Source organism: Heptranchias perlo, chromosome 3 (assembly GCF_035084215.1).
Source record: "Heptranchias perlo isolate sHepPer1 chromosome 3, sHepPer1.hap1, whole genome shotgun sequence".
Lineage (NCBI taxonomy): Eukaryota > Metazoa > Chordata > Chondrichthyes > Hexanchiformes > Hexanchidae > Heptranchias > Heptranchias perlo.
Window position 1 is genome coordinate 56,033,152 of NC_090327.1, and position 21,394 is coordinate 56,054,545.

At 42.6% G+C, this 21,394-nt stretch overlaps 1 protein-coding gene across 1 annotated transcript in view; it reads left to right on the top strand.

The window, feature by feature from the left end:
• The window catches only part of trappc9 (trafficking protein particle complex subunit 9), an 838,299-nt gene extending 824,787 nt beyond the window's left edge, over positions 1-13,512 (top strand). Inside the window, exon 23 of the mRNA XM_067979750.1 lies at positions 12,207-13,512. Within this exon, the coding sequence (XP_067835851.1) occupies positions 12,207-12,386 (180 nt within the window). The 3' untranslated portion in view covers positions 12,387-13,512. The remainder of the gene's footprint in view (positions 1-12,206) is intronic.
• Positions 13,513-21,394: the final 7,882 nt, after the last annotated feature.

The window sequence follows — 21,394 nt, forward strand, 5'->3', positions numbered from 1 at the left end:
AAGGAGGCCATTCGCCCATTATGTCTGTGCTGGTGCTAGCTTGCCAATTAGAGCTTACTACTGAAATCCCATTTCCCTACCCTTTCCTCATATCCTTTTGTATTCTTCCTCTCAAATACTCATCCAATTCCATTTTAAATGGGATTGTATTCTCCGTCTTATTAGCCATTTGTGGTAAAGCATTCCATATTCTGATGAAATTTTCTGTCCCCTGTCCATATGGCTACAATACCTTTTAGTATCTTGTATCTTATTTTTCATAACAGGTCTCTTATGTGCCACTTTACCAAAGTATCTTCTGTACATTCATGTAAATTCCTTTTATCGATACATTCTGCGATTTCCTCAAAAATCTACACTGAATATTCCTGATTAGTCTTTGTCTTTCTAAGTGCCCACTGATTTCATCCCATATGAACTGTGGAAGCTTACCTATAAATGAGGTAAGACTAATTGGCCGACAATTTCCTGACTTATCCCTTTCTTGCTCCCTCCTTGAACAGAGGTGTAACATTAGCCACCCTCCAATCCTTTGGCACAATTCTCATTTTCAAAGATTTTTGGAAAATTATTATTAGTTCTTCCATTATCTCTTTCCCCAATCTCTCTAGTATTGTGGGATGCATACATTCTGGGTCTGGTAACTTTTCTACTTTCAGTCCCATTAACATTTTTAGTACACTTTCCTTTTGAATACTTATCGTGGTTCTTCCACATCCTCCTTAGATAGTCCTACGTTCATCTCCATCTGTAAAAACTGATTTGATATACTTACGAAGCATCTCCACCATTACCTCACTCTCAGATGCAAATTGGTCATTTCATTTCTAAGTGGCCCCACCCCTTCTTGGGCCACGCTTTTACATATGTGTTAATGCCCTTTATTTTGGCCACCAGTTTTCTTTCATACTCCCATTTATTTATCCTAATCACACTCTCTGTTTTCTTTCTATCCTTTTATGATTTTCATAGTTTTCTTCTGTATTATAACCCTGCATATTTATCATATGCCTGCTTTTTAAATCTAATTTTTGCTCTAACATCTCCATTTATCCATGAAACCCTTACCTTTACTCCTAGTCAGAATATATTTAACCTGCATCTTATCCCTCTCATATTTAATTATCTCCCACTACTGGTCTGCTGTTTGATCTGCCATTTTTTGAACCAATTAATCTGGACTAGGTCCCCACTCATCCCACTGAAATTAGCTAATTCCAGCCCAACATCTTTATATTGGATTCTGCATTTTCTTCATACCATATCCAGAAACCTTTTTTTAATCACAACGAATCATTTTGAAATGCATCATCACATGACCTGTATGTGTTGTAATTGGCACAAAATCGATGCACGCCTGCTTTGTCCTTCTCCTTTCTTAAACAAAAAAAGTTTGTTAACTATTCTTTCTTACAAAGATAGTGTGATTTGACCTTAACGGGTAGTTTTTTTGTACCGTAACAGATTAACAGAAGGTTGGCAGAATGTGTTTGCTGCCACTAGTTCACTAAGTAAATACTGTAATGCTTTTTTAAAAGTGTATTTAAATAGCGACAGTTAATGGCCCTGCACCAACTGCTTTATCTTGCTGTGTCGGTGGTATTTTGATAGCTGCACATGGTTTTCAACTTATACCATACATTGTTATTCCCATTAATTGTCTTTTCATATTCCATGAAGAGGACATCACATTATTTTCTAATTCCTGAATATATTGTTCATTCACATTCATTTGAATGGACTGTTCGCATTACATAAACATTGTAAATGTGTGCCTCACAACAATCATCACTCTACCTCCAGTTGCACTGGGACCAATCACAGGGATTTAGTGCAGCATTAAAGCCACACTTGTGTAAAAATTTTCAAATGCACTGAAAACATAATACAAAAACCAGTGAAATATGATTTATATCCTGTGCATCTTTACAGTATATCTTCTTTAAGCCTTCCAACCTAGATAGTAAAAAAGCTTAAATAAAAACAGAAAATACTGGTAACAATCAGCAGGTCAGCAACTTCTGTGGAAATGGAAAATTAACGTTTCAGGTCGATGACCTTTCATCAGAACTGGAAGTAGAAAAGCTTTATCTCCATGTTTTAAAGGGGCATTGTCACTGTAATAAGGAGGTTTCTGGCAGGCTCAATTCCTGGAACAGCCAGTGGGAAAAAAAGTTGACCAAAATCTCTGATGCAGATGCTCTTATATACTCGAGAAAGATTTAGCACTGCAGTGCAAACGTTTAGAGGAAAAATAATTCCAGAAGAGATCAGAGGTATAATGATGTAATCAAAATAATTGATGGCATTCTGCATTTTTACTGTTTACATGTGTTAACAAACATGGCAGTATCTTGTAGGTAGCATCAGAATCCTTTAAACTCCAATCAAAAATCAAAATCTCCAGATATTCTAAGTAGAGCAAATCGACAAAATAATGAGAAGGTAGGGGAGAAACACACAACAAAATGAGATTATAGAGAGCAAACACCATGGAAAGAAAATGACTTTATCCGATGAGTAGCTAAGCCAAACAGAGCAGGAAAATCCCAGGCTTGATCCCGAGTCTGTGATCTTAGCCCGGACAGTGGTGGAGCACTACAGCCAGCCTCAGCATACCTGAAACAAGGAAAGGAAAATTGGCCAGAGTTCCCACTCCAGTCACCCTTGGTAGAAATGCACTTGTCTGGCTATCGAGTGAGGACAATTAGATCATGGCTGATCTGTATCTTATTTCTATCTAGCCGCCTTAGTTCCGTAATCCTTAATACCCTTGTCTAACAAGAATATATCGATCTCAGTTTAGAAATTTTCAATTAACCTAGCCTCAACAACTTTTTGGGGGAGAGTTACAGATTTCCACTACCTTTGTGTGAAGAAGTGCTTTCTGACATCACCACTGAAAGACCTAGCTCTAATTTTAAGGTTATGCCCCCTTGTTCTGGACTCCCACACCAGACAAAATAGTTTCTCGCTATCTACTCTATCAAATCCTTTAATCATCTTAAAACCTCAATTAGATCACCCCTTAATCTTCTATACTCTAGGGAATACAAGCCTAGTCTATGCAACCTATCCTCATAATTTAACCCTTTTAGGGTATCATTCTGGTGAATCTGCGCTGCATCCACTCCAAGGCCAATATATCATTCCTGAGGTGCGGTGGTGTCTAACCAGAGCTCTGTACAGCTGTTTCATAAGTTCCACCTCTTTGTATTCCAGCCCCCTTGAGACAAAGGCCAACATTCCATTAGCGTTATTCATTATTTTTTGTACCTGTTCACTAGCTTTTAGTGATTTCTGTACTTAGACCCCTAAATCTCTCTGCTCATCCTCAGTTCCTAGCTTCTCACCATTCAGAACATACTCTGATCTATCTTTCTCAGGTCCAAAGTGGATGACCTCACACTTTCCCCACATTGAACGCCATCTGCCACAGTTTTGACCAGTCACTTAATCTAACAACATAAGAAGATAAGAAATAGAAGCAGGAGTAGGCCATATGGTCCCTCGAGCCTGCTCTGCCATTCAATAAGATCATAGCTGATCTTCTACCTCAACTCCTATTCTCTGCCCTATCCCCATATCCCTTGATTCCCTTAGTATACAAAAGTCTATTGATTTCAGTATTGAATATACTCAACAATTGAGCATCCACGGCCCTCGGGTAGAGAATTCCAAAGATTCACAACCCTCTGAGTGAAGAAATTTTTCCTCATCTCAATCCTAAATGGCCGACCCCTTATCTGGAGACTATGACCCCCAATTCTAAACTTTCCAGCCAAGGGAAACAGCCTCTCAGCATCTACTGTGTCAAGCCCTTTAAGAATTTTATATGTTTCAATGAGAACACCCCTCATTCTTCTAAACTCCAGAGAATATAGGCCCATTCTACTCAATCTCTCCTCATAGGACAACCCTCTCAACCAAGGAATCAATGTAGTGAACCTTTGTTGCGCCCCCTCTAAGGCAAGTATTTCCTTCCTTAGGTAAGGAGACCAAAACTGTATGCAGTATTCCAGGTGTAGTCTCACCAGAGCCCTATATAATTGCAGCAAGATCTCCTTACTGTTACACTCCAACCCCTTTACAATAAAGGCTAACATACCATTTGCCTTCCTAATTGCTTGCTATACCTGCATGCTAACTTTCTGTGATTCATGTACAAGGACACCCAAATCCCACTGAATACCAACATTTCATAGTCTCTCACCTTTTAAAAAATATTCTGCTTTTCTGTTCTTCCTACCAAAGTGGATAATTTCACATTTCCCCACATTATACTCCATCTGCCACCTTCTCACCCACTCACTTAACTTGTCTTTGCGGCCTCTTTGCGTCCTCCTCACAGCTTACTTTCCCACCTAGCTTTGTATCGTCAGCAAACTTGGATACATTACACTTGGTCCCCTCATCTAAGTCTTGATTATTTTGTAAACAGCTGAGGCCTAAGCACTGATCCTTGAGGCACAGTTACAACCTGCCAACCTGAAAATGGTTAACAGACAGAAAACAGAGTATGAATAAATGAGTCTTTTTCAGGTTGGCAGACTGTGACTGGGGTACCGCAGGGATCGGTGCTTGGGCCCCAGCTATTCACAAACTATATCAATGATTTGGATAAGGGAACCAAATGTAATATTTCCAAGTTTGTTAATGACACAAAACTAGGTGGGAATGTGAGTTTTGAGAAGGATGCAAAGAGGCTTCAAGGGGATATAGACAGGCTAAGCGAGTGGGCAAGAACATGGCAGATGGAATATAATGTGGAAAGATGTGAAGTTATCCACTTTGGTCAGAAAAACAGAAATGCAAAGTATTTTTTAAATGGTAAGAGATTGGGAAATGTTGATGTTCGAAGGGACCTGGGTGTCCTTGTCTATGAATCACTGAAAGCTTAACATGCAGGTGCAGCAAGCAATTAGGAAGGCAAATAGTATGTTGGCCTTTATTACAAGAGGATTTGAGTACAGGAGTAAAGATGTCTTATTGTAATTATTGTAGGGCCTTGGTGAGACCACACCTGGAGTATTGTGTACAATTCTTGTCTCTTTACCTAAGAAGGAATATACTTGCCATAGAGGGAGTGCAACGAAGGTTAACCAGACTGATTCCTGGGATGGCGGAGAGATTGAGTAGGCTAGGCCTGTATTCTCTGGATTTAGGAGAATGAAAGGTGATCTCATTGAAACATACAAAATTCTTACAGGGCTCGACAGGATAAATGCAAGGAGGATGTTTCCATTGGCTGGGGAATCTAGAACCAGGGGTCACAGTCTCGGAATAAAGGGTGGGCCAGTTAGGACTGGGATCAGGAGAAATTTCTTCACTCAGAGGGTGGTGAATCTTTGTAATCCTCTACCCCAGAGGGCTGTGGAGGGTCGGTCATTGAGTATATTCAAAACAGAGATCGATAGATTTCTAGATATTAAAGGCATCAAGGGATATGGGGATAGTGCAGGAAAATGGCGTTGAGGTCAAAGATCAGTCATGATCTTGTTGAATGGCGGAACAGGCTCGAGGGGCGAGGTGGACTACACCTGCTCCTATTTCTTATGTTTAACTGACGTCAGACTACTAGGTCTATAATTTCCTAGTTTATCTGCCCTACCATTCTTAAACAATGAAGTGACACTGGCAGTTTTCCAATCCAAGGGGACAATTCCTAAATCGAGAGAGTTTTGGAAGATCATGATGAACGCATCAACGATTTCCTCACCTACTTCTTTTAATACCTTGGGGTCGAAATCATTGGGTCCTGGAGATTTCTCTCTATCTTTAATCTAATTAGTTTCTCCATCACCATTTTTTTTTACTTGAATCTAGTTAGTTCCTCCGCTTAATTTATTTTTAGTTTTCCTTGTATCTCTGGTACTTTATCCTCATCCGCTACTGTGAAGACCAATATAAAGTAGCTATTTAGTAAGTTTGCCATTTCCTAATTTCCAATAATATCTCCTGCCTCTGTCTCTAAGGGGTCCTCATTACTCTTAACTGCCCTCTTTTTTTTAATATACTTGTAAAAACCTTTAGTGTTGTCCTTGATATCCTTCGCACGCTATAGGGCACCACTGTGAGGCACTCCACAGCCGAATAATCTTCTGACACTGCTAAGACTCGTGTATGAATAATGGCCTCTTGAGCAAGATACTTGAGGGTGTCCAGCACTCACAGAACAATAAATACCCCAGCAAGCCGTCAATGTCTTCAGGTTGATGGATGAGAAAAAAATGGTAAATAAATCAATAGAATAGTAGGAAATAATAGAATAAAAGAAAAGAAAGAAAAAGTGTTAGTGCAAGGTTCCCCTCCCAGGAGCAAAAAAAAATTGCACTACTCTGCAACCCTTAATTAAATTAATAGTCCCAATAAATCATCTGAACCTATCCAGGTATAAATATACAACGGTGTTTATGTTCTGCTGAATTGAACTCATCAGAAATTAGAGATTATAGACTCCAATGCCCTGTTTGTGCACTTGTTTAATTAAAATAATGTGATATGAGAAATGGATCTGTGATAACCATGGACTTAAATTATGATTTTTTTTTATATTCGTTCATGGGATGTGGGCGTCCCTGGCAAGGCCAGCATTTATTGCCCATCCCTAATTGCCCTTGAGAAGGTGGTGGTGAGCCACCTTCTTGAACCGCTGCAGTCCGTGTGGTGAAGATTCTCCCACTGTGCTGTTAGGTAGGGAGTTCCAGGATTTTGACCCAGCGACGATGAAGGAACGGCGATATATTTCCAAGTCGGGATGGTGTGTGACTTGGAGGGGAATGTGCAGGTGGTGTTGTTCCCATGTGCCTGCTGCCCTTGTCCTTCTAGGTGTGGAGGTCGCGGGTTTGGGAGGTGCTGTCAAAGAAGCCTTGGCGAGTTGCTGCAGTGCATCCTGTGGATGGTACACACAGTCACAGTGCGCTGGTGGTGAAGGGAGTGAATGTTTAGGGTGGTGGATGGGGTGCCAATCAAGCGGGCTGCTTTGTCCTGGATGGTGTCGAGCTTCTTGAGCGTTGTTGGAGCTGCACTCATCCAGGCAAGTGGAAAGTATTCCATCACACTCCTGACTTGTGCCTTGTAGATGGTGCAAAGGCTTTGGGGAGTCAGGAGGTGAGTCACTCGCCGCAGAATACCCAGCCTCTGACCTGCTCGTGTAGCCACAGTATTTATATGGCTGGTCCAGTTAAGTTTCTGGTCAATGGTGACCCCCAGAATGTTGATGGTGGGGGATTCGGCGATGGTAATGACGTTGAATGTCAAGGGGAGGTGGTTAGACTCTCTCTTGTTGGAGATGGTCATTGCCTGGCACTTGTCTGGCATGAATGTTACTTGCCACTTATCAGCCCAAGCCTGGATGTTGTCCAGGTCTTGCTGCATGCGGGCACGGACTGCTTCATTATCTGAGGGGTTGCGAATGGAATGGAACACTGTGCAATCATCAGCGAACATCCCCATTTCTGACCTTATGATGGAGGGAAGGTCATTGTTGAAGCAGCTGAAGATGGTTGGGCCCAGGACACTGCCTTGAGTTACTCCTGCAGCAATATCCTGGGGCTGAGATGATTGGCCTCCAACAACCACTACCATCTTTCTTTGTGCTAGGTATGACTCCAGCCACTGGAGAGTTTTCCCCTTGATTCCCATTGACTTCAATTTTACTAGGGCTGCTTGGTGCCACACTCGGTCAAATGCTGCCTTGATGTCAAGGGCCGTCACTCTCACCTCACCTCTGGAATTCAGCTCTTTTGTCCATGTTTGGACCAAGGCTGTAATGAGGTCCGTCACCGAGTGGTCCTAGCGGAACCCAAACTGAGCATCAGTGAGCTGGTTATTGGTGAGTAAGTGCCGCTTGATAGCACTGTCGACGACACCTTCCATCACTTTGCTGATTGAGAGTAGACTGATGGGGCGGTAATTGGCCGGGTTGGATTTGTCCTGCTTTTTGTGGATAGGATATAACTGGGCAATTTTCCACACTGTCTGGTAGATGCCAGCAGTTATCTTTACAGATAACACTACAGTGATTAGATATGGTCTTGTACACAGCCTGGTGTACAGAGCCGTTTAAAGTAACATGTGACTTGATAGATTACAAGATCACAAACATAGAAACATAGAAAATAGGAGCAGGAGTAGGCCATTTGGCCCTTCGAGCCTGCTCCGCCATTCAATATGATCAAGGCTGATCCTCTATCTCAATACCATATTCCCGCTCTCTCCCCATACTGCCTTTTGTGTCTAGAAATCTATCTAGCTCCTTCTTAAATATATTCAGTGACTTGGCCTCCACAGCCTTCTGTGGTAGAGAATTCCACAGGTTCACCACCCTCTGAGTGAAGAAATTTCTTCTCATTTCAGTCCTAAATGTCCTACCCCGTATCCTGAGACTGACCCCTCATTCTGGACCACCCCAGCCAGGGGAAACATCCTCCCTGCACCCAGTCTGTCTAGCCCTGTCAGAATTTTACATGTTTCAATGAGATCCCCTCTTATTCTTCTAAACTCAAGTGAATACAGGCCAAGTCGACCCAATCTCTCCTCATACAACAGTCCTGCCATCCCAGGGATCAGTCTGGTGAACCTTTGCTGCACTCCCTCAATGGCAAGTATATCCTTTCTTAGGTAAGGAGACCAAAACTGCACACAATACTCCAGGTGTGGTCTCACCAAAGCCCTGTACAACTGCAGTAAGATATCCTTGCTCCTGTACTCAAATCCTCTTGCAATGAAGGCCAACATACCATTTGCCTTCCTAACTGCTTGCTGCACCTGCATGTTTGCTTTCAGTGACTGTGTACAAGGACACCCAGGTCCCTTTGTACATCAACATTCCCCAATCTATCACCATTTAAATAATACTCTGCCTTTCTGTTTTTCCTTCCGAAGTGGATAACTTCACATTTATCCACGTTATGCTGCATCTGCCATGTATTTGCCACTCACTCAACTTGTCTAAATCGCCTTGAAGCCTCTTTGCATCCTCCTCACAACTCACAATCCCACCTAGTTTTGTGTTGTCAGCAAACTTGGAAATATTACATTTGGTTGCCTCATCCAAATCATTGATATATATTGTGAATAGCTGGGGCCCAAGCACTGATCCCTGTGGTACCCCACTAGTCACTGCCTGCCACCCCGAAAAAGACCCGTTTATTCCTACTCTCTGTTTCCTGTCTGTTAACGAATTTTCAATCCTTGCCAGTATATTACCCCCAATCCCATGTGCTTTAATTTTGCACACTAACCTCTTATGTGGGACTTTATCAAAGGCCTTCTGAAATTCCAAATAAACCACATCCACTGGTTCTCCCTCATCTATTCTACCAGTTACATCCTCAAAGAACTCCAGTAGGTTTGTCAAACATGATTTCCCTTTCATAAATCCATGTTGACTTTGTCTAATCCCGTTGATATTTTCTAAGTGTCCTGTTATCACATCCTTTACAATAGACTCTAGCATTTTCTCTACTACTGATGTTAGGCTAACCGGTCCGTAGTTCCCTGTTTTCTCTCTCCCTCCTTTTTTAAATGGTGAGGTTACATTTTCCATCCTCCAATCTGCAGGAACTGTTCCATAATCTATAGAATTTTGGAGGATGACAACTAATGCATCCACTATTTCCATGGCTATCTCTTTTAGTACTCTGGGATGCAGATTATCAGGTCCTGGGGATTTATCGGCTTTCAGTCCCATTAATTTCTCCAGCACTTTTTTTTTTACTTGTACTAATTTCCTTTAATTCCTCCTTCTCACTAGTCCCTTGGTTCCCTAGCATTTCTGGGAAGTTATTTGTGTCCTCTTCTGTGAAGACAGAATCCAAGTATTTGTTTAATTGATCTGCCATTTCTTTGTTCCCCATTATAAATTCTCCCTTTTCTAACTGTAAGGGACCTACATTTGTCTTTACTAATCTTTTTCTTTTTACGTACTTGTACAAGCTACATAAAGAACATTCATTTAGCTCAATTTAGCTCATCCATCTCGGAAAGTCTACAGTGACCCATCGTAGCATCCGCCTGTCTCATAAATGATTTCAAGATTTATGCCTCTCCTTCCTTATTTAGAATTCCAGTTGTTCATCAGTCTTGCTTTGAATTTGTTTTTCACCAGTTTCTAATTGTGTCTTTCTGAACATAGGCACAAAGTTTATTTTGAAATCGTGCTCCAGATTTATATTTTCTACACCATTCACTTATATAAGTGCCCTCTCAAATCCTCCTTTTCAAGGCTGACAGCCTAACTTTCTCCAGTTTTACCTCGATAATCCTCTGACATTCAACATCAGGCTTGTGGCTCTTTTCTGCACCAGCAATTAATTGTTTCCCTTGTGACTTGGTGACCAAAACTGGACCCAATTCTCAAGGTGTAGTCTGATTAGTGTGTGTGAAACTTCAGTATGACTTTGCCCGTACAGCTGCAGTGTATTACTGACAATCCTGCGCAGCTTTCAGATCACGTTGAAGGGGTGGAAATTAGTTATGACACGTTTACTTGTCTATAGCCAGCGGCGTTCCAACAGTACGTGCCCCAACCTGGAGGCCCCAGGACAGCCCAAAATTTGTCCCCAGGCCTCATTAATATTTTTGTGTGAGCTGCTGGTGCCTGTCCTTTGGAAAGTGCATTTTACATTGTTGAATATTGGGCCGTTTACCTCACTGGAAGCATCTCTAAGGTAAGTTCCGTGAAGGGGAGTTGGAGCAGCAACAGGGGGTGGGGGAATGGGTGGAGGACGATTGTGAGGACTGTGGAGTCCGGGGAGAGCCTCTTCCCTTGCTGGCTGCACAGCCTTACTTTTTAAATTTTTATTTTAAATTTAAATGTACCTTTTGTTGGCAGCCACTGTTTAGGCTGCAGCAGCTGTTGAAAAATCCAGGCCTAGCATCTGCTTCACACAATCCAAACCAATTTCTGTAAGGAGGCCTAAAACAGGCCCCTCACATATATGTGAAAGGGAACTAACACCTGTTTGAGGTGGGGGCCCAGGATGTCAACAAAGCTGCTTTTACCAATATGGCGACATTCTTACCCACATTGGTGCGGGATGTTGCGTCCCAAAATTGGTCCTTTTTGTCCCTGTTTTCCACCTGACAAACGGGCACGAGAAACAATTTCTACTCTCCTTTATCACAGCAGTTTAATAAATGCCTTGGTTCCATTTCTGATAGCTTATTTGATTAAATAGCGATGGATAAGGTGTCAAAAGATTATAGTTTCTTGACACTTTCCTCTTTCACTCTTCATTCCTCTCCTTACCCAAGTTTGAAGTTTTCTTGTGACATTTTGCTTTGGAAAGTGCACATCTATCTTTGTTTGAACCATATAAACTCCCATTAGGTTAGTTATTAAGGACTGCTGCTGACCTGATATCAGCTGAGCCCCCATAATCCACTGCACCTGACATTTAGCTCTTGCAAAGACACTAACATGATCAAATGTTGCCAGATAAGTTTAAAAAAATCATGACTTCCATGAGATTTTAACATTTAACATCAAGTGATAATGTATCGTCATTTTCTCTGCAGTGTTTCATATGCATTCTATTTTAATTTATCATTTTCACTTTTACTTTAAACCCTTACAATTAAAAACACTTGTCTAAAAGGGCATTCTTATGCCAATTTGAGATTCCTTTTGCCTTCATTCTGCGGAAAAGTAAAAGTATGGTAAAGTCTGAGCTAGACATTTGAAAATCTATTCAGATTAATTTTAAAATGTATGATGTGTTAGGCGTTCTATAGTGTGGTTTTGAAGTGTAACTGAAGCACACTGACAAACAGAAGTACTCTGGATCTGCTCGACCCATTTATTTGGTTTTTTTAAGTACAAATAAATAAAAATACTTTTGAGTACCAACCACTGACATATAGAGCATGGATTAATGCACAACTCATAGCTCCTAAAATGTAAATCTGTTTTATACCACTCCATCTTTAAAGATTCCTGTGCAATATGGCACCAGCGGGAATCGAGAGATCGATTGGATCAGTGTTAATCATTGATTTTGTGCCCTTGTGGTAAACTGCTTGCCTTATCCCATAGTGTCTGCTGGTTGGAATCACAAGAGAGATAGTTTTCAACCCACAGTGCTATCTGTGGTAGGTCTGTCCCTGGTAGGAGCTGTTTACTTGTCTGGCGATAAATGGTTCCTGTTTTGTGCTACAGGCACTTCTACTAAATGGTATCTTATTTTTATTTCATTTTGCAGGTGAAAGCCACTGAAGATTTTGTTTGCCATGGAGCTCTCCTATTCCTCTATGCTGGTGATTATTACTTGAATATAAAATTTCATGATGACAACTCGAGCAGGGAGCTGCCCCTTTCTTGGTTCTGCTTGCCAAGTGTTCATGTGCGTGCCATGGATCCAGCTCAACACACGATGTTTTAAATTTATTTTAGAAAGTAGGGATTGTAAGATGTAGTAAGTTAGATCATTGTAAATAGTGACTGACTAGTCATACTTGCCAACAGGATCTCCCCGAATATGCTGGTTTAAGACTACGCTGGCACTGTCTCAAAAATAAAATGCTTCTGAATTTTTCTGCAAACCTTGCTAGGCCAAATTTTTAAATATCCAAAGGATTGATGGCTACTTTAAGTAAAATTACTCAAGTTAGTAATAAACCTGTATTAAAGAGGAGAGGGGTGCACCTTTTGGACAAAATAAAAGGACAATTGATCAATTGGTTGGTGTACTATTTGATCTCTAATCGGAACTTTGTTAAAATCTAAAAGATAAATTTACATTTCTTGGCATGGTTACGTGAAATCTGGTGTGCAATGAAGGTTGGATGTTAAGAATATTTTACAGATTTTGGCTGAGAGAATAATGTGATAAGGATGGTTGACAAATAACATCAGTGTTGTGATAATGAAGGCATGTATTCTTTACAAGTCTGATATGACAATGCTGTAAAGCTCAGTCTTAATGCTCAATTATTTCCATATGTTCCTTTTCTTTTTAAACCCTTTGTGCACTGTTCAAATGTATGGACACGATGTATTGCTGATCTGCATTATAGCTGTAAGGTACCTGCAGTTGTTTGTAAGAGTAAGGCAATGTGCCGCATTCACACTGCAATGAAGTGTTTGCTGCCCTTCGAAGGGGTTATTCATTAGTTTTTCCCCAAGATGTTAGTGAAGCCATTTTCAATGTTACCAATAAACAATTAAAAAAGAAACTGGAAAACCAGTTAAAAACTCAGGGTTTTTTTACAATTAAAAGTTGATAAGGTTTAGGCCTACCTGAATCTTATGAATCTTCATGGTTAATTTGCAGGTGAACATCTGCAATTATTATAAAGTAATTAGAATGATAAATATTACTGGGATTATGCCACTTTTTCCGCTGCAGTGTGAACAAGGCTATTGTCTGTCTTTTTATTTCAAACAAAATTCAGGAACTACTGTAACTAGCGTCTCTGTACACCAACCCAACTGCTGTTCTAAAGATACTTTTCTTTCCTGTACCTGCAAAAAGTTGTATCTTTGGAAATAAATTTGGCTTGCATGTTTATCTGTCATCAAAAACTTCCTTCTCAGTGCTTGTTATACTTTTAAGTGAAAATTTTGTTTCCCAGCTCAGCACCAGCAGTTAAAGGATTCCACGTTTGCCCTGAATCTATAGAACACATTTTCAGTCAGAAGTTTGGACATCTCATTTGCTGTAGAGTGTTGATTAGTAAGGTGCACATATCATAGAAGAGCATGATTTTCAAGAAGCCTGTTGTTTACAGGGTACAAAACATAAATGTTTTCTATAAAATGTGGAGGGTAATCTTCAAGGATGCTTAAATATAATAAAATCTGGGATTACTTAGAGCAGTTGCACAATCTCTAAAATATAATAGTTATATTTCGGTGAGTCTTTTTGAGGGAACACTATAGGGACGATTTTAACCCCCCATCCTCATCCCAAAAGCGGTAATGTTCTTGGGGGGGGGGGGGGGGGAAGATGGCGGTGGGTGGATTGTGTGATGTTCCCACACTCCCACCATTTAAACTTTCCTGATTTCTGGCACAGGAAGGCCACTCACCACAAAAGAGCAGGGGCCTAATTTAAATGGCAACTTCACGACCTGATGACATCGTCAGGCCACTGAAACCATTTTAACCGACTAAGGGCCGTACAGTCTTGTGCCCACCAGCCAAAGCTGACAGAAGCCAGAATCCTGGACTCAGGAAACCCAGGTAAGTGAGATTTGTTTTCCTTTTTAAAGATTCCTTGTGGGTCAGGAAGAGCACGAGTGCTCCTTCTGGCCCCACAAGGATACCTTGGGCTACCCCCACGTCGAGCTTTCCCCCCTTCCCCAATCGTGGAATTCTTCAATCCCCCCTCCCACCCTTACCTTGCTGGGTACCATATTTGTGGGTTCCTCGCCGTGAGCTGAAACTCTCCCGCCCACCGGCGGCGATGTCATTCCCGCTGGCTTCAGGCAGGAGTCAAATGTTGTGTCAGTGTTGGCAAATGTTAATGAGGCTCAGGAGTTAAAATTTTGTGACCTCACGTTCTGAGGGTTGCCGTCGACTTCAGCTCCTGCAAGCACGATATCCAACCCAAATTATCATCGGGACTTTTATCTCTCTCTTCTCTTCCCCCACTTTTTCTCAGGCCCACACCTCTTGCGACCGAGAGGATAGGACAGCTGGCCTTAGGGGCAGGTCACTTCCAATGTCGCCGTGTGTCCAGCTGTTATGAGTTATGAGAGTGGCTGTTGCAAGTACCCTATAATTTTCTTTGCGAAGATACTTGGCTGCTCTTTGTCACACAGCATGCAGAAATTGGGAACTCATCATAGGAAGGGAATTGAAGCTCTGGATAGGATACCAAGCAGATTAACTAGGCTGCTCCTGGTATGAGGAAATACAAATTCAAAGAACTAATTGAAAATTGGGTCTTTTTTCATTGGAACAATGCAGAATATGGGACGATATAATAGAAGCCTTTAAAATTATGAAAGAATGGGACAAGGTAGATAGAAGCAGACTGTTTCCAGTAGTCTGCAGCCTTTGGCACAGTTGATCACACCATCCCCCTTCAACGCCTCGCCTCCATTGTCCAGCTGGGTGGGACTGCCGTCACCTGGTTCCATTCTTAACTATCCAGTCATAGCCAGAGAATCACCTGCAATGGCTCCTCTTCCCACTCCCACACCGTTCCCTCTGGGGTCCCCCAAGGATCTATCCATGGCCCCCTTCTATTTCTCATCTACATGCTGCCCCTCGGCAACATCATCTGAAAACATTACATCAGGTTCCACGTGTACACTGATGACACCCAGCTATACCTCACCACCACCTCTCTTGACCCCTCCACTGTCTGATTTGTCACACTGCTTGTCCGACATCCAGTACTGGATAAGCAGGAATTTCCTCCAACTAAATATTAGGAGGACGGAAGCCACTGTCTTCGGTCCCCGTTACTAACTCCGTTCCCTCACCACCAACTCCATCCCTCTCCCTGGCCACTTTCTGAGGCTGAACAAGACCGTTCACAACCTTGGAGTCCTATTTGACCCTGAGATGAGCTTCTGGCCACATATCCGCTCCATCACTAAAACCGCCTACTTCCACCTCTAACATCGTCCGTCTCCACCCCACCTCAGCTCATCTGCTGAAACCCTCATCCATGCCTTTGTTACCTCTAGACTTGATTATTCCAATGCTCTCCTGGTGGCCTCCAATCCTCCAACCTCCATTAATTTGAGCTCATCCGGAACTCTGCTGTCCATATCCTAACTCGCACCAACTCCCGTTCACCCATCATCCCTGCGCTCGCTGACCTACATTAGCTCCCGAACCAGGAATGCCTCAATTTTAAAATTCTCATCCTTGTTTTCAAATCCCTCCATGGCCTTCCCTTCCCTATCTCTGTAACCTCCTCCAGCCCTACAACCCTCTGCGATCTCTGCGCTCATCCAATTCTTGCCTCTTATGCATCCCCAATTTTAGTGTCTCCACCATTGACGGCCGTGCCTTCAGCTGCCTAGGTCCTAAGCTCTGGAATTCCCTCCGTAAACCTCTCTGCCTCTACCTCCCCTCCTTTAAGACGCTCCTTAAAACCTACCTCTTTGACCAAGCTTTTGGTCACCTACCCTGATATCTCCTTATGTGGCTTGGTGTCAAATTTTGTTTGATAACGCTCCTGTGAAGCGCCTTGGAATGTTTTGCTACATTAAAGGCGCTGTATAAATACAAGTTGTTGTACTTGAGGGATCAAGTTCGAGGGGCCATTGATACAAGATTAAATGCGAGAGATTTAGAACAGTGGGTAGGAGAAACCACACTGAGAGTTGTGAGGATGTGGAATTCCCTTCCAAGGTTAGTAGTTGAGGCAGAAATTATGTCAACATTCAAGATAAGATTGGATAGGTGGATGAAGCAAAAGGGGTTGAAGGGATATGGGAACAGGGTGGGTAAATGTGATTAGAACTATTTGCTATTTGGGAGGGTAAATGTCAACGTGGACTGATTGGGCTGAATGACCTGTTTCCGTGTTGTAACTTTTATGTATTTCTGTGTAGTGGAAATCTGCATTTCTCTCAACCTATTTCATCAGTGACTAAACCATTAATGTTCACTAGAAAGACAGTCGTGCTAATATTGAAGAGAATGGCTCAGACCATAGGATGTGCCATAAAAATATCAAGGTCATTTTAGAGGGGGGTTTTTTAGGGTGTGTTGATTTTTTTTCTCTCTCTGCTACTCAAAATGAGAGGTACCATCAGACGAATCAAACACTTTGCCATGTTTGTACCCAATCTCACCATTAATTTTTCTTGGGCAAGGTGCAGCATAGACAATTAAGCCAACCTCAGAAGAGCATTGTGAATGTTTAATTTTCAATATCATTCTTCTATAATCTTTAATGAGATGACTGATTCATGCCAAATTATGAGCAACCTATGCTCACTACACACTGGGTTCAAACCATTCAAACTCATTTTACATAGGGGCTTGGAGATAGCAGACAGGGATCATCTTATATATGGGTAATAAAAGTTTTCTAATTATACACAGATGTGTTACAATTTTAGCAAGAAATATTTGAAATCCCTAGACATGTAAGAGTTGTAGTGGGACCCTTTTGTAAATCTGTTCACTAATTACAGAAATGTAATGGAGCCAAGACAGACTGAGTTCCACTGGGGTATTTTACATTGGAGCTTTTTGATTTTTATTAAAATCGGATCTAATTTGCTGACCTTTTTATGTTTGATCAAGTTTTCTACGTAATGAGTGAATGTGAATAGTACATTGGGAGCTTAACCATGGATCAGATATGAATGCCCAATTTTGACTCCAAACAGATGGAAGATACTGGCAACCGCATTTATTGTTCAGTTCATGACTGAAAATTTCCGAGTATAATTGAATACAATTAATTGAAGATGATATGTAGGTTGGAGTGTGTGACAAGCCAGTAACCCATCTAGGTTTTCAGATGAAATCTAATGAACTAGTGAAATGCACTTCTATTTGTAATTTGTGCAGGTGCAGTTTGTTGGGTCAGTTTAATTTATAGTACGTGTATCTGCCCTGTTTCTTTCTGGGAATGCTCACTGTTGATAAGATGCCAAATGTGTAAAATATTCTGTTTCTGAACCCAGAAAGTCCTCATCTTGATGCACACAAAAATTCACCAGATATTACTTTCTATATTTTTACATTGATGTTACATAAGGTTAAATCTCACGGGATCCAAGGTGAGGTAGCCAATTGGATACAAAATTGGATTGACGACAGAAGACAGACGGTGGTTGTAGAGGGTTGTTTTTCAAACTGGAGGCCTGTGATCAGCGGTGTGCCTCAGGGATCGGTGCTGGGTCCGCTGTTATTTGTTATTTATATTAATGATTTGGAAGAGAATTTAGGAGGCATGGTTAGTAAGTTTGCAGATGACACCAAGATTGGTGGCATTGTGGACAGTGAAGAAGGTTATCTAGGATTGCAACGGGATCTTGATACATTGGGCCAGTGGGCCGATGAATGGCAGATGGAGTTTAATTTAGATATATGTGAGGTGATGCATTTTGGTAGATCGAATCGGGCCAGGACCTACTCCGTTAAGGTAGGGCGTTGGGGAGAGTTATAGAACAAATATCTAGGAGTACAGGTTCATAGCTCCTTGAAAGTGGAGTCACAGGTGGATAGGGTGGTGAAGAAGGCATTCGGCATGCTTGGTTTCATTGGTCAGAACATTGAATACAGGAGTTGGGATTTCTTGTTGAAGTTGTACAAGACATTAGTAAGGCCACACTTGGAATACTGTGTACAGTTCTGGTCACCCTATTATAGAAAGGATATTATTAAACTAGAAAGAGTGCAGAAAAGATTTACTAGGATGCTACCGGGACTTGATGGTTTGACTTATAGGGAGAGGTTGGATAGACTGAGACTTTTTTCCCTGGAGAGTAGGAGGTTAAGGGGTGATCTTATAGAAGTCTATAAAATAATGAGGGGCATAGATAAGGTAGATAGTCAAAATCTTTTCCCAAAGGTAGGGGAGTCAAAAACGAGGGAGCATAGATTTAAGGTGAGAGGGGAGAGATACAAAAGGGTCCAGAGGGGCAATTTTTTCACTCAAAGGGTAATGAGTGTCTGGAACGAGCTGCCAGAGGCAGTAGTAGAGGCAGGTACAATTTTGTCTTTTAAAAAGCATTTGGACAGTTACATGGGTAAGATGGGTATAGAGGGATATGGGCCAAGTGCAGGCAATTGGGACTAGCTTAGTGGTATCAACTGGGCGACATGGACATGTTGGGCCGAAGGGCCTGTTTCCATGTTGTAAACTTCTATGATTCTATGATTACTATTTGAGACAATATTGCTGCATTATGAGCCACATTTTGCAATATCTACTGCCATGGAAGGCAAATGTGCAACATCCACTGCAGTGTGGGTCACATGATGCAATGTCCACTGAAATGTGGGACACATGCAATGATATCGACTGCAGTGTGAGACAAATAGAGCAATATGTGCTGAAGTGTGCGTCATGGGGCAATATGCGCTACAAGTAAAGACATGGTGCATTATCGGCTGCCTTGTGGGATATGCAGCAATATTCACTGCAGTGAGTCACATGCAACAATATCCACTGCAGTGTGAGTCACATACAGCAATGTCCACAGCAGTGTGAGTCCCATGCAGCAATATATACTGCAGTGAGAGTCACATGCTGCAATATCCACTGGTGTGAATCCCAAGCAGCAATATCCACTGCAGCACGTCCGCTGGGGGCTAATCTTGCCATTCTCCTTCCCATCCCACTCACCCCTCCCAGCTTTGACCCTGTGGACTCTGCCAGCGGTTCAGCTATTACTGCCCCTCTCCACATCTCCCTCCGGAATGGCCGTTCGCTTGTGAACAAGGACCTTGCCATCCATGAGCTTATTGTGGATGATTGCATTGACATCATGGCCTTGAAGGAAATCTGGCTGACGGGTGATGACACCTTCCTCCTTAATGAAGCCTCCCCACCTGGCTATATCTTCCACCACTTGCCCCGCCTAGACTGCCGCGATGGCGGTGTGGCCCTTATCATCAAATCACACCTTGGAGTCTGTCCCCCTACTCTTCTGGCACCTTCTCCTTTGAGCATCTTACCTTGCCTCACCCCTCTCACCTCCTTTAAAATCCTCATTCTCTACTGCCCACCCAAGAACCACGCCAACTTTCTCACCGCAATATCTTCACTGCTTTCCTCCCTTAGCCTCTACACTGAGCAACTTCTCATCCTCGGTGATATACATCTCAACTCATCATCTTCTCTCTCTCAGTTTACTGCCCTCCTATCCTCCCTTAATCTCTCCCTCCATATAAACTACCTTACCTATATTCACAGCCACCTCTTCGACTTTGCCATCTCACGTGGCCTCTCTACTCCCATCGTGCCAATCACTGATAAGGCCATCACTGATCACATCCTTGAATCCCTCTCCACCCACATCCCCTTTCCCCCTCCCAACCCCACTTCCTTCTGTGCCCACTTCTGGGAAAAACTCTCCCCCCAAGTCACATACAACGGCACTTTCAAATTCCCACCTTTGGCCCTCCATTCACCGTGACATTTCTGCAGCCACCTGTTTGCTCAATCACATCCTCACCTCCCCCTTTGATGCCCTTGTCCCCATTAAAACTATTACTCTCTTTCACCATGGTCATTCCTCCTGGTACGGCCCTCATCTCCACTCCCTTAAGTCCAAAGGACACAGACTTGAACGTTTATGGCATACAACTGATTTAGCCATTCATTGCCAGATCCGGCTGGACCACATAAAGCATTGTTGGGTCCTGCTCTCCTTTGCCAAAACTGTTCATTATTTCAGGATCATCCTGGAATGCAAAGATAACTCCCACCTTCTCTTCACTACAAACTGTCTTCTTAAACCCTTTTCCCCTGCCTCCTCCACCCTCACCCCCCAACAACTCATGGACTGTTTTGTCATTAAGATTGGGACCATCTGTTCAGCTGCCTCTGCTGCTTTTTTCCCTTTCCCTCGCCCACCAAGCCAAACTTCCCCAAAGGTTCCCCCTCTGCCCTAGCCCTGAACTTGCATCTTTCTTGAGTTTCTCCCCTATCTCCCCTCATGCCCTCTCCCAGTTCTTATTGACTATGAGACACAACTCCTGCTCCCTCGACCCTATTCCCACTAAACTGCTGATTACCCAACTTCCCTTCCTGGCCCCCACGTTAACTGATATTGTTAACAGTTCCTTCTCCTCAGGTAGTGTCTCCCTACTCTTCAAATCTGCTGCCATCATCCAGCACTCAAAAAAAAAAAAACCACCCTTGACCCCTCTGTCCTTGCAAACTATCACCCTATCTCCAACCTCCCTTTCCTCTCCAAAGTCCTTGAACATGTTGTCACCTCCCAAATTCATGCCCATCTTTCCCGCAACTCCATGTTTTAATCCCTCCAATCAGGTTTCTGCCCCCGCCACATACTGAAATGGCCCTTTTCAAAGTCACAAATGACATCCTATGTGACTGTGACCTTGGTAAACTATCTCTCCTCATCCTTCTCGACCTTTGACATGGTTGACCACACCATCGTCCTCCAATGCCTCTCCTCCATTGTCCAGCTGGGTGGAACTGCACTCACCTGGTTCCATTCTTAACTATCCAGTTATAGCCAGAGAATCACCTGCAATGGCTTCTCTTCCTGTTCCCGCACCGATACCTCTGGAGCCCCCAAGGATCTATCCTTGGCCCCCTTCAATTTCTCATCCACATGCTGCACCTCGACGACATTATCCGAAAACACGACAGGTTCAACAGGTACACTAACGGCACCCAGCTCTACCTCATCACCACCTCTCTCGACCCATCCAGTGCCTCTGATTTGTCACACTGCTTGTCCGATGAAGAGCAAAAATTTCTTCCAACTAAAT